General features: G+C 54.7%; 5 protein-coding genes across 5 annotated transcripts; 3 read left to right on the forward strand and 2 right to left on the reverse strand.

The window, feature by feature from the left end:
* The first annotated feature begins 575 nt into the window (after nucleotides 1-575).
* Nucleotides 576-1866, forward strand: TRIREDRAFT_80073 (uncharacterized protein). Its single transcript, XM_006967208.1, has 3 exons — nucleotides 576-845; nucleotides 970-1143; nucleotides 1266-1866. The coding sequence occupies exons 1-3, from the start codon at nucleotides 681-683 to the stop codon at nucleotides 1755-1757; spliced, it is 831 nt and encodes a 276-aa protein (XP_006967270.1). The 5' UTR covers nucleotides 576-680; the 3' UTR covers nucleotides 1758-1866.
* Nucleotides 1867-2737: 871 nt separating this feature from the next.
* On the reverse strand, nucleotides 2738-4537 carry TRIREDRAFT_22874 (cell division/GTP binding protein; the record flags this gene model as incomplete). Its single annotated transcript, XM_006967107.1, has 7 exons — nucleotides 4391-4537; nucleotides 4116-4191; nucleotides 3925-4041; nucleotides 3770-3857; nucleotides 3569-3706; nucleotides 3009-3504; nucleotides 2738-2959 (listed from the first exon to the last, which is right to left on the reverse strand). Exons 1-7 carry the CDS (start codon nucleotides 4400-4402, stop codon nucleotides 2738-2740), a joined length of 1149 nt encoding a protein of 382 aa, XP_006967169.1. The 5' UTR covers nucleotides 4403-4537.
* A 1708-nt stretch (nucleotides 4538-6245) lies between these two features.
* TRIREDRAFT_4913 (uncharacterized protein) lies at nucleotides 6246-7574 on the forward strand (the record flags this gene model as incomplete). Its single annotated transcript, XM_006967094.1, has 3 exons — nucleotides 6246-6354; nucleotides 6518-6615; nucleotides 6678-7574. The coding sequence occupies 3 exons, from the start codon at nucleotides 6246-6248 to the stop codon at nucleotides 7572-7574; spliced, it is 1104 nt and encodes a 367-aa protein (XP_006967156.1).
* An 807-nt stretch (nucleotides 7575-8381) lies between these two features.
* Nucleotides 8382-8660, reverse strand: TRIREDRAFT_33815 (uncharacterized protein; the record flags this gene model as incomplete). The annotated part of the gene is made up of 1 exon (XM_006967119.1): nucleotides 8382-8660. A coding segment is annotated over one exon (279 nt), but the record flags the coding sequence as incomplete, so codon positions are not given.
* An 837-nt stretch (nucleotides 8661-9497) lies between these two features.
* TRIREDRAFT_4915 (Hypothetical protein) lies at nucleotides 9498-11416 on the forward strand (the record flags this gene model as incomplete). Its single annotated transcript, XM_006967095.1, has 6 exons — nucleotides 9498-9642; nucleotides 9724-9873; nucleotides 9944-10335; nucleotides 10428-10494; nucleotides 10554-11194; nucleotides 11267-11416. 6 exons carry the CDS (start codon nucleotides 9498-9500, stop codon nucleotides 11414-11416), a joined length of 1545 nt encoding a protein of 514 aa, XP_006967157.1.
* Between the last annotated feature and the right edge of the window lie 694 nt (nucleotides 11417-12110).

Raw genomic sequence — 12110 nt, forward strand, 5'->3', positions numbered from 1 at the left:
TCCTTGGGTAGGTAAGGTAGGGAGCAGTCTAGTGTATCTGCAATAGTTTGACTACCTACCTCGGCACGTCTTGATGCTACTTTATATACAATAAGGAGCTCCATCAGCTTCACTTACTGCTGCGACAAGATGCCCGTATGTAGAAGGCGCGGGAATAAACTGCCGACTCTTATTTGCTTCGGAGCTTCAGCTCCACAGGTCAACGATTAGTTATTGATTGTAGAGTCTTGTGATGCGCCCATCATGTCATATCGCATGTTCGTGCAGCTTTCAATCGGACTGCACCCTGCGCATGTACTCCGGACAAGCAGCTTTGGATGCTTCGAGAAGTGGCAGCTTGATAGAACCCCAAAGCTTGAGCTTTCCTTCCCACCAATCACGCACCGTTGCACAGCCACACCTTCATTTCGGCCACTCTTCAGCAAAGAGCATCACTCATATTCGCCCCGCCCACCAGCCACGCCGTCCCCCCTCCTGACCCAGTAATATATCGTCTACATCATTCTTCCGCCACAGTGATCGCCTTTCCTGTCAATCTTCACCTCTTTCCTCTCACCTCAGTCGATCGCATTCGTACTCCAACCACAACAGCCCTCTCCTTGTGAGAATCCCAGCCTTTTCATCTACATCGCGACAACCAGAGACAGCGCGCGACAACAAGAGAGAGGACACAAGCAACCATGGCGTCCACGGCGAAATACCAGCCCGCCCCCCAGCAGGAACCCGACGACGACTACACGCAAGCACCGCCCGCCTACGGCACCGCAGCGTCCTCGTCGCACCACGATCCTGGCCTGTTTGCTGAGCCGCGCAGCAGCGACGACAACATCCCCGACGACTTCAAGGTCGGTAGATTCCCCAATACCACCGCTCCCATCTCGAGATGAGCAGCTTCGCGCTCTTGAACATCTCGCTCTCATGATAGGAAGCAGCTCTGTATTTGCTGACGTCACTTTCAACACAAAACAGTTTGGAGGCTCTGTCGCCGAAGCCACCGTCGACATCCGCAACCAGTTCGTCCGCAAGGTCTACAGCATCCTCACCGTCCAGCTCGTTGCGACCGCCGCCCTGAGCTCCATCAGCTTCTTCAGCGATGCGTACAAGTCGTGGATCCAGAGCCACCCCGGCCTCGTTTGGGCATCTGTATGTCAACTCACCCACTCTCACCCAACTCCCTTTGTCGCGAACCTACCTACATACGCACACAGTTTGCAAACAAAGGAAAACCGTTTCAGCTAACCATGGCATGATCTCCTTTTAAACAGCTCTTTGGCGCCATGATCTTCATGGGCCTCACCTACTGGAAGCGCAAATCGTATCCCACAAACCTCCTCTTCCTCGGCCTCTTCACCCTCACAGAGGCCTACTCCATCTCCGTCATCGTCTCCTTCTACCAGACCTCCATCGTCCTCAACGCCACCGTCCTCACCGCCGGCATCTTCGTCTTCCTCACCCTCTTCGCCTGCCAGACAAAGTACGACTTCACCTCATGGATGCCCTACCTCTTCGGCGCCCTCTGGGGCCTCGTCATCTTCGGCTTCATGTCCATGTTCTTCCCCTACAGCTCCACGGCCGACCTCATCTACGGCGGCCTCACGGCGCTCATCTTTAGTGGATATATCCTCGTCGACACCCAGCTCGTCCTGCGCCACCACCACGTCGAGGAGGAGATTGCTGCCGCCATCAGCTTGTACCTGGACATCATCAACCTCTTCCTTGCCATTTTGCGTATCCTCAACAACCAGAATAACAACTAAAGGGGGGTCAAATGGGGCCACGATGCACCGCTGGCAGCGGCGCCCTCTCTCGTTCGTGAAAGCCAAGAGCTCCAAGATTGTCACCATGGGCTCTTCCCCTTCGTTTTCTTATTTCTTTCTTTCTTCCTTCTTCAGCAGTTTTGTAGGATAATGGGATACAGCGGGTAGACACGGATAGGCAGCCCGCGTGTTATTGTGTATTGTTGCTGTTGTGCATTAATTGTTTATTCTTTGTTTCCCTGTTACAAGTAAGGTACTAAGTAGTCTGCGCTGGAGCGTGGAATGGGAATTGACCAGCTCATATCCACTTAATCCAAGGAACATTCCGTTTCTTTGCCTCTTTAACCGTCAGACGGCCACGCGTGATCAAGGTTGTGAATGTATTTGATATCTGCATTAGAAGTCCACTACAGTAGCTAGAAAAGATAAAAAACGACGAAAAAAATAGAAAACAGGGCGACCAATTGACAACAGATGGCTATTGATGCGGCTAGCAAACAGGATACCTTGCCAGAGGAAGCATCGCGAGCAATGACAGCCTCTCGGCTCCTCCGGTAAGAGTGCCGAGGCACGCTATCCACTCTCTCGCCTCGCATATTATTATGCTAAACAGCCGCACGCTTTCCCACCTTTGCCCACTTGAGGCATCTCTCTTCGTCGGGTATACGTTGCGTTCCAACGAAATTCCACCCTCTCCATATGTTTCACCATGAAACTCGCCCCCTTCAGAACTCAGCCGCGCATCTTCCACCTCGGTACCGCTTCGCGGCTCGTCGTAGGTCGCGATAGAATAAGTGAAAAGTAAAAGGAGAAAAAGAAAAATCAAACTCGATTCTGTAGCGGCCGGGGGAATGTTCTGATGTCTTTGCTCTTCAGTTTGTACGAGAGGTAAAACCCAACGCCGGCAGCGATAAATAGACCAACGTCGCAATTTACTTTTATAATGCCGAAGAAAGCCATGATGCATGATTGGGGACAGTCTACTCCTCGCCGTTGAGGCTGGCGTCCAGCGCGGGAGATGGCTGGGCCGTGGTCTCGCGCTGCATGCGGGCCTCTATCTCGCGGAGCTGGGACTCGCGCGCCAGCAGCTCCTGTCGCTTCTCGTTGATCTCGCGCTGCACCTTGAGCTCGATCTCGCGAAGCTTCTCCTCCTCGCGTCGGAGCTGTTCCTCCTTGAGACGAACTGACTGGGAGGCCAGATCCTCGGGGTTCATGGAGCTATCAAGACTTTACACATCAGTTTACCGTCACCACAGGGGATTGGGAGTGGTATACATACCCAGAGGCACCGCCATCCACACTCTTAGACAGTTTCTCGGTACGGTAGTTCTCATACAAGAAATCGTGAGTGATCTCTTTCAGGTCAGCCAGGTGGCTGTGGAGGAGGGCTGATCGAATGGCCAGGAAGTCTGAGTGGCGAGGGTTCTCGACTTCGACAACACCCCACGGGTACTGGCGGGCTCGGACCTGGCGACCACCAATGTCGACAACATCCTCCGAACCAACAATGGCAAAGGGCATGAGTCCTCTGAGCTCGGCGTTTTCCTCAACGGTATCCTCGTCATCCTCCTCGATGTCGTAGGGGAAGTTGTACACGGGGATTCGGTAGTGCTCAATGTCCTCCATGACAAGCTTCTTTGACTCTGCCAGCTCCTGAGGGGTCAGGGTGTCGGCGCGGCCAATGACGGGGATAACGTTGACACGGGGCGCAAGGCGCTTCATCAGTTCGATATCGAGCTCTCGGAGGCTAGAGGAGGCGCGTCAGTACAAAAGGGAAAAGCCAGGTTGGCAGCAGGAGAGCGCTTCCTTACCCGTGACCGGTAGGGGTGATGAAGTAGAGCATGGCGTGGACACGGTTGTCCCTGAAGCGAGGGTTACGCTTGATACGAGACTCCTCGGCCAGAATGTCGTCATATTGTCTCTCGAGGTAGCCAACAATTTCTGAGAAGCTGTACGCGACGGTTTAGCATGCGACGCAGCATAGACAAAAGGGCAATGAGTGCGGGGCTAACCTGGCCTCGTTGTCAATCTGGTCGCCAAATCCGGGGGTGTCGACGATGGTCAGCGAGATTCGAGTGCCTTCCTCGTCGAGCTCAAGCTCTAGTGGCGCGGTGAGCAGCTGTCCAGCAGAAGATTGGGGGGTTGTTCTGGATGCAATATCACGTACCAACCGTAAGAGGCTTGATCTTGACGCCCTCCTCAATGTGCGCGTTGGTAGCATCGTCGGCTTCCTTATGCTCGAGGACAGACTTGCCGCAGAGCGTGTTGACGAAGGTGGTTCGGCCTGTAGCGATGCTGTGAGTCTAGGGGGTTCTGCCTCGCCGTGCGTCGCGAATGGAGGGAAAATAGTGGCCATACCAGTTCCAGAAGCACCACACACCATCAGGCAGAACTGAATGCCTTTCTTGACATTCTTCTTCCTGCGGATAACCTTCTGCGACGTCGAGAACAGTTAGCTGCGTCTTCTTTCTGGTTCGGCTCTTGCTCTTTCAGGCCCGCGTCTGGACGCCACGGGGCGTGGCAATGGCCCAAAAGGCATCAGCAACTGCCACGTTTCGGGCGGTCGTGCGTCGTCATTCGCGAGCTGACACGCTTTCCCCCCAGATCTGCGGCCAACGGAGGAGGAGACATACGGAGGACATCATGGAAGGCGACGTGTGGCGGAGAAGGGCCTAGAGCGGCGAGGAGGCGGGTGCAGAAGCTGGAGCGAGAGAACGAGAGGCAAAGGGTCGGCCGAGTCGAAGCTCTTGCAGGAGGAAACGGGGAGAATTGGCGCGGTGGTGGTGACAAGAGCTGGAGGACCAGGAGAAGTGCTAAAGGGGAAGAAGGCGTTGTTCTGGCGTCTGGGTGCAATTTCACCTGCTCTTGCGGCGTTCCCTCAGGGGCCACCAACGCCCGGCCTAGGCCTAGAACAGCCAGACCGCCCCTGCCACGTCCCCCGGCTGTAGCTCCCCTCAAGCCCCTATGCTGCCAGTGGACAGTGTCCATTGGCGCTGGGGCCTGGTGCGACGCTGCTGCCAGAACGGCGCTAACCCGGAAGTGCAGGTGTGCCACTAGCAGAGGTGACTTTTTGTCTGCCGTTGAGCACTAGAGATTTCAAGTATACCCCAATAGCGCGTTTGCGCCAATCTCCGTGCGAGCGTCTCAGTCGCAACGGTGGCAGATCCCCGTACTTTATTTCCTCCGTGCCTGTCGAATGAATGGATGCATGGATGGGGTGGCCTTTTTTTCCATCGCGATTTGGAAAGCTCCGTCGTACAGCTAGTAGGTATTACAGGCGTCTTCGGAAATTCACCGGGAGACACAGCAGGTTGTAAGTTGTATCACTGCGCATCGTTTGCCAGCATCTCGACAGTTTAGGTACCTCCTAGTCGTTGCACGATGAAGCACAAGCAGCATGACCCAACTCGTCTTTGTGGTACATATCTAGCTAGGTACTAAGCTTAACGAAGAGGCCGACAATTGATATGGACACTAGGTATGTATGGAGAACACCTGTTGCCCAAAGATTTGCATCTTACTCTCTACATGAGCTAATACCTAAGGTATCTTGATTGAGCTCTTCAGAACCGAGCTGGAGGAGTATCCATCTTTTACGTCGAAGCATCACTGGTAATACGAGCTCGTACAGTAGCTGTCCACTTCGTCATACCATGCAACAAACTTGAGTGAACATGGGAGTTTGGTTATGTCGAGTCGTAATGGGTAGGAAAGCCATGATTCTGGCTACCTCGCCTATAAACACCGTACGTCATATTCAAGATGGGCCATGTCTCGGCAGCTGTGTGTATGAATGTCAGGTGCCAGAGTCAAGCCTCCAGACGTCGAAAGGGGCAGCCTGGAACGGACTCGCTTCTAGCGCTGTGCCACCTCCAGCCGGCTGATCCCTAGGGGACTTCAACTGCCCGCGCTCTAAGCTTCCGGCAGCCTGGAACTTGACTCTCAGCATCCCGCAACAGCTGTCGCCTCCGCATTAAAGCGCCGAGGACCAGCCTACAAGACCCGCCCGGCCCTGTGCATCATCCCTCGGAAGCGCGCTCATCAGCATCGCTTCCATGTCCGCCTTGTTCATCGCCCTTGGACCATCGGCTACCTATCTGGTATATAGAAGACACGGGCTGGCATTCATTGTTGCTCACCTCGCTGTTTTCCCGCCTCAGGTACGAAGTGCAGCAGGCACCCCCATCATCGCTGCAGGCTATTATTAGCCATCCATACGAATCTGCCGGCTGACGGGACCCAGTCGCAGTTCCGCTCAAGATTACCGAACATCGCCGTTATCAACAACAGAACAACAGCCCAAGGTGCCTCAGCGATACTCTCAGCGCAGACGCATGCTCGTACGAGGCCGGCAACGAGTTCGATTCTCTCTACCGAGTGCCTCGGGTGAAGCCTGAGATCCCACCCAACGAGTCATCTGATCACCGTTGTCTCTGACCTCATCTCAAAGCATCTCCGCTGCTCTCGGCGTGAGGCCGCCTCGCCGCCATGAATGTACGGCTTCCGATAGAGTCGTCGTCGCCCACGGCGGTTCTCTTTGTGGCCTTCAATAAAGATGCGAGCTGCTTTTCCGTGGGCTTGGAATCAGGAATATGCGGTAAGGCCATGAGAACTTGCCAGATGATGCTCTCAACAGACAGCTGACCATCACATAGTCTTTCAAACCAAATCATGCCAGCTCAAGGGCTCAAGAGGTTGGTGGCTTCGTGGCTACCTACATATGCTTGAGTGACATCTAGAATAGCTAACAGTTTGACAAGACTTCAACGCTGGCATCGGCCTCGTCCAAATGATGGGCACATCAAACTACCTTGCTCTGGCCGGCGGCGGTAGATCTCCCAAGTTTGCCATCAACAAGGTAAGCGCTCACTTTGATACAGGGTATACGAGAAGCCGGTATCTGACGCGACGTGCGTGTAGGCCATCATCTGGGACGATCTCAAGGGAAAAGTTGCGTTGGAAATCACAGCCGTCAGCGCCATTCGCGGCGCTCAGCTGAGTAGAGAGCACATCGCCATCGTCCTTCAAAACAGCGTGCGCGTCTACACCTTTGCCAAACCTCCCGAGCTGCTTCACAACTACGAAACAGCCGACAACCTCCTCGGCCTGTGCAGTCTCTCGGAGAAGAAGCTTGCTTTCCCGGGCCGCACGACTGGACAGATCCAGATTGTCGACCTCGGCACCGGTAACGTCAGTATCATCCCGGCTCACTCATCCGCCCTCAGGGCCATTCAACTCAGTGCCGACGGAGAGCTGCTGGCGAGTGCCAGCGAGACGGGGACCCTCATCCGCGTTTATTCAACCAGCAATTGTGCCAGATTGGCAGAGCTCCGCAGGGGCATTGATCCGGCAACCATATTCTCCCTCGCCTTCTCACCGTCTGGCTCGTTGCTGGCCTGCACCTCCGACAAGGCGACGCTACACATTTTTGACGTCCCTCAGCCCAGTAAGGGAGCGGGTGGCGCTCGCAGCTCTCAGCACAGCGGTCAAGCCCAGGAGGCAGACCCGGGCAAATGGGGCATCCTGAGCAGACTCCCTTATATGCCGCGAGTCTTCTCCGACGTCTATTCTTTCGCCTCGGCGCCCTTTGACGCCGGCAACGAGTCCACCTTGGGTGGCATACCCTTTTCCGAAGCCACCGCCCTGGGTACCACGAGGCCTCCCAAGGGCATCATTGGGTGGATCAGCGAGGACAGCCTCGTGGTTGTCGGTGCAGGCCAACAGGCAAAGTGGGAGAAATTTACGATCATGGCAGGCGACGACGGAAAGCGACACTGCGTTCGCGAGGGCTGGAAGCGATATCTGGGAACTTCGTAAGGGAAGAATCATGCGGACTACTACTACACAGGAATACAGGAAAGATGGTCCATTTAGATGCAGCGGGAGGAAGTACGGCGTTTGTTCAGGGCGGACTTATTAATTGCTTAGTCGAGTGTGGGAAACGATTTGATTTCATTTTGGGTATTGATACTTCAAGGGGCTCTGGATAGTCTGCTAATCTTGACGCCGAGGAGACCGGCTTCTGCTCTTGCGGTGCGATCTCTTCCTGCGGTCGTCGTCGTCTTCATCTTCTCGTCGCCTTCTGTGTCTCTCACGGTCATCGTCTTTCCTGCGAGACCTGTCATCGCGGTCGGATCTCTTCTCCCGCCGTCTTTCACGGTCTTGCGAGTCTTCGCGAGACCTATCTCTATGCCGTCTGTTGCGATCTCTAGAATCGTCCCTGTGCCGATGTCTTCTCGATTCGCCCTCGATTCGCTTTTCCCTCTCCCTCGACCTCTCTTCCCGCCGTGATCTTTCGTGTCGGTCATCGTCCTTGTCCCTGTCCCGCCTTGACCTGTGATGCCTATGATGCCTGTGACTATCCGATTTGTCTTTCCTGTCCGCTCTTCTCCGAGCTTCCTCCACCTCTTTCTTCTTCTCTTCAATCAAAAAGTCCTTCATCGGGTCGTCATCGTCGTGGTCTCGCATCAAGAGCGCCAACTCCCTCTCCTCGGGCAGAAGTGGTCTCTGCACCTCCTGCTTGTCGCTTTCATCGTCCTCGTCGTCGGACACGGCCTTGCCCTCCCTGCGCTGGATGTCTTCCCAGCCAACCTTGAACTGCTCCTGGTCCTCGTCGTCTCGCGCCTGGTACCGCGCATGGTCTACCCGAAGCAGTCGCCCGCCAATCTCGGTGCCGCCTAGATTGTCCACTGCGAGGTCGGTGCTCCTCTGGTCTTCGTATTTTAGCCAGCCGAAGCCCTTTGACTTGCCCGTCTCCTTGTCGCGGACGAGTTTGAGGAACACGGGTTCGCCGTATTGGGAGAATATCGTGATGATGTCGCCTTCGGAGAGATCGTAGGGGAGGCCGCCAAAGTAGATGAAGGCTGTATCGCGGTAGTCGACATGCCAGGACGCGTCTGGGGAACTGCGATACAGTCAGCTTTTGCCATTCTGATGCTTCCGCTGGAGAGAACAAAGGGTGCCATTGCTGTGCTCACATTCCGTTTTCAATCTCCTTCTTGTTGAGCGCCTGGATGGCGCGTATCTGATTCATCTTCTGCCGTGCCTGAATGAGCTCTGTCAGAGTCCCCCGCTCGTGCCGACTTCAGTAATCAATGTCAAAGGTAATGCAAGGCTGAGCTCTGTGCACGCTTCGATTGCGATGATGTCGACTCAAAACAAGGCTGCAGGATTCAGTGACCAGCTGCCCACTAAAGAGCCCGCCTGGAGCTTCCCCCCATAGCGCCTGACGACCGCTGCCGTTAGGCTGTCGTTAGCGCTGTCTTGCTGTCCCGGGTTATCTGGGCTCCGGCCCTCCCCAAAGCGGGCGACCCTTGTTCGAATCCGTCCTGATGAAGGAAATGCTGCTGCAGCAGCTATCTGGACCTCCCCGACCCTCCAAGGCACAGGCTTTACGACTCTGACCTTTGAGCTGCAGCTTGACGAGCAACAGTTGGTGATTCCCAGTTGCTGGCGCAGCTTCTTGTTTCTCGCCCGGCTTGCATCATTGTTCCATGGCATATTGAGCACGATGCTCCACCAAGGTCCCTAGACCTTCTCATCCCACCTTGCCTCAGGAACGAACAGCTACTACATACTGCGACTTTCAACGCGAGCCTTTGCTCCCTGCAGCAACTCTGACGCCCACAATAACGCGTGCGAATACGCATATGCGCCGACTCTGCAACCGCTTGCCTTCTTCACTACTCGCATTCTTGGCTTAGCGACGCTGTCACCTCGGCGGTGCGGAGAACCGCAGCCATGGCCAACAGGATATCAACATATACCATGACATCGAGGGACGGCGACAGTCAGAATGGCGAGCCCAAGCGGAATCTGTGGACGTCAATGCTAGAGTCAGTCGCCAGCGGCAAGAGATTACCGGAGAAGAACCTCTTGGTCTTGGGTACGAGCGGGCGCTTCCCTTGCGTATAGGGGATCAACCCTCCAGCTTAGGGCGGAATTCACTGACCGAGTTTCCCTTCAGGAGGCACTCCGGAATCGCAACGGGAGTTTCTGGAATCGCTGGCCGGCTCCGAACCGAGGCGCAACTTTGACCGGCAAAAGATCCCGCCGATTGCGAACAATTATGCCCTGGGCTACACGTATTACGATGTTCTCGACGCGGATCAAGACGGTTAGCTAACCCTTCCCCGCGAATCGATGGGTCGTCGTAGACGTGGCGCTGGTGACTGATGGCTTCATAGACACGCTTGCTCGAGTTTCTCTCTACCTCCTTTCCCAGCCCTCGGGCGAATTCGCTTCCCTCATCGCCCCATTGCTTACGCCCGAGACAATACCGCATACTGCGCTGGTAATACTGCTGGACTGGTCGCACCCTCACCTGTGGCTGCGGCAGATCTGGACCTGGTTGCAGGTGTTTCAAGAGGTTCTGGAGCACTTGAGCAGGGAAGTGCAGACCGAGATGGAAGATGTCATGAACGCATGGAAGGAAAGGGGAAGAGGAGGCTCGTCGGTCAACCTCGACGGCACGCCCTCTGCGACTGTTGCCAACGGCGATAGCAATGGCTCCCTTCCGCTGGGTCCCGGCGAGTGGACTGAGCCTCTTGGGCTACCATTGTGTGTTGTGTGCCAGAATGTGAGCTTCAATCCACGGCCCTGCTTCCTGCGCCCTTCCACTTTGCTAACGGACAAAAACTTTAGTCGCAAAAGATCGACTTCCTAGAGAAGAACAAAGGGTGGAAAGAGCCGGACTTTGACGGAGTGCTTCAGAACCTACGGACAGTCCTTCTAAGACGTGAGTTATTCCGCCACTTCCTTCATCAGCTCGAAGTTGCTGACTGACCATGAACCTAGACGGCGCCTCTCTCATATACACATCACAAGGCACGACGTCTCAACTTCCGATCCTCATTCATTCGACTCTTGGCATCACGTCTCTTTTGAAGCGCCAACCCCTGAAACACAATGTCATCGATCGAGACAAGATTGTTGTTCCCCCGAACTGGGACTCATGGGGCAAGATTAGGGTTCTGGGCGGCTCATTCGACACGGAAAAGGTGTCTCAGTACTGGGCCGAAGACATCAAGATTCCTCTGGGCGCCCCTCCTCCAAGCATAGCGCTGCCCGATCCCGAAGACGACGATGAGAATGGCCCGGGCCAGCCTCCTCAGGTTGAGAGCGCCATTGCCCTCTATGAGGACTGGTGCAAGAATCCAAACAGCGGAGGACTCGCCCTTGTAGAGAGCGCCATGAACGAGGGGACGGAAGTGGCCGTGGAAAGCGAAGACACGCAGGAGTTCCTGGAGCGACAGCTCAAGATTCTGGAGGCGTACAAGTCAAAGGTGCCGGAGAAGACGGCGGATGGCTCGGCTTCTGGGGCGGCACGGAGGGTGGATCACAGTGACGAGAAGACTGTGAATGAGCATATTGGTCCGGTGCAGTTCAACATGGGCGGCATTCAGGTTGACGCTGACGATATGCTGCAACGCCTTAAGGTAAACGACTATCCCCTGCCTTTTATGAAATCCAAAGGTTCTGAGCCTAACCATTTCTTCCTTTCTGCACAGGACCGCAATGCACACATCGCAGCCGATGTTCCCTCGACGGAGCCAGAGGCCGCAGTCAGCAACATGGCCAAGGACTTTGACAACGAGCAGCTGCATGATTTTTTTTCAGGGCTGATGAACAGGACGGCGGGCGCGGGCGATGGACGCTGAGAGGACGTTATTTTCGATTCCGTAGGAGGTTCGATGTGTGGTGGTTAGTTGGGATGTTTGGTGGCGTGTGTGTGGGCTTGGTGATGGATCATTCGTCTTTCTGATTACTACAGCAAGCAGCTAAGCAGTCTTTTTTTTTTATCCCCTCCCATGAGCGAGCAAAGCATCTGGAGACGAAAGAAGGAGAAAGTACGCATAGCTGAGTATAGCTTATGTTATGATTTATCAGAGTGCAGGAAGAAGGGTTTTATCTTTTGGTCAAGGGATGGGAGCGGGGGAGGGAAAGGGAATAAAAAGGGGGGTTTCCCCCGGTGCGGGGAGTTTGCTTGTTGGCGGGAGGAGGGCAACGTTCTATGCACTTTGTAGAAAATAGATACCCTTGATGAAGGAAGGATAATGACTACCCAAAAAGACAACTCCTTTTTCCGTTGATAGGAAGTACGATTGCAGGTGTTTGGTTGTCTATATATAAGTACCAAGGTAAGATTTGAGAGTTGGAATTTTTTCGTGCCCATACCCCTCCCATCCAAAGAGCAAACAACCAGATCCAAGGCGGCCAAGGAATCCAATGCAGTAAAGGGTCAAGAAAATAGCACCACAGTCGTCAAAACGATTCAACTCCCCCCAACCCCAAAATCCAAATCCGTTACCGAATCATAAGCCAAAGAAACCACTGGTCAAAGAGGGGAGGGGG

This window comes from Trichoderma reesei, assembly GCF_000167675.1.
Source record: "Trichoderma reesei QM6a unplaced genomic scaffold TRIREscaffold_16, whole genome shotgun sequence".
Classification (NCBI taxonomy): Eukaryota; Fungi; Ascomycota; class Sordariomycetes; order Hypocreales; family Hypocreaceae; genus Trichoderma; species Trichoderma reesei.

Coding starts and splice junctions, on each gene's coding strand:
- TRIREDRAFT_80073 (XM_006967208.1), top strand. CDS start 681: ATGGCGTCCACGGCGAAATACCAGCCCGCCCCCCAGCAGGAACCCGAC. Junction 846..969: donor ACATCCCCGACGACTTCAAG/GTCGGTAGATTC, acceptor AACACAAAACAG/TTTGGAGGCTCTGTCGCCGA. Junction 1,144..1,265: donor CCGGCCTCGTTTGGGCATCT/GTATGTCAACTC, acceptor CCTTTTAAACAG/CTCTTTGGCGCCATGATCTT.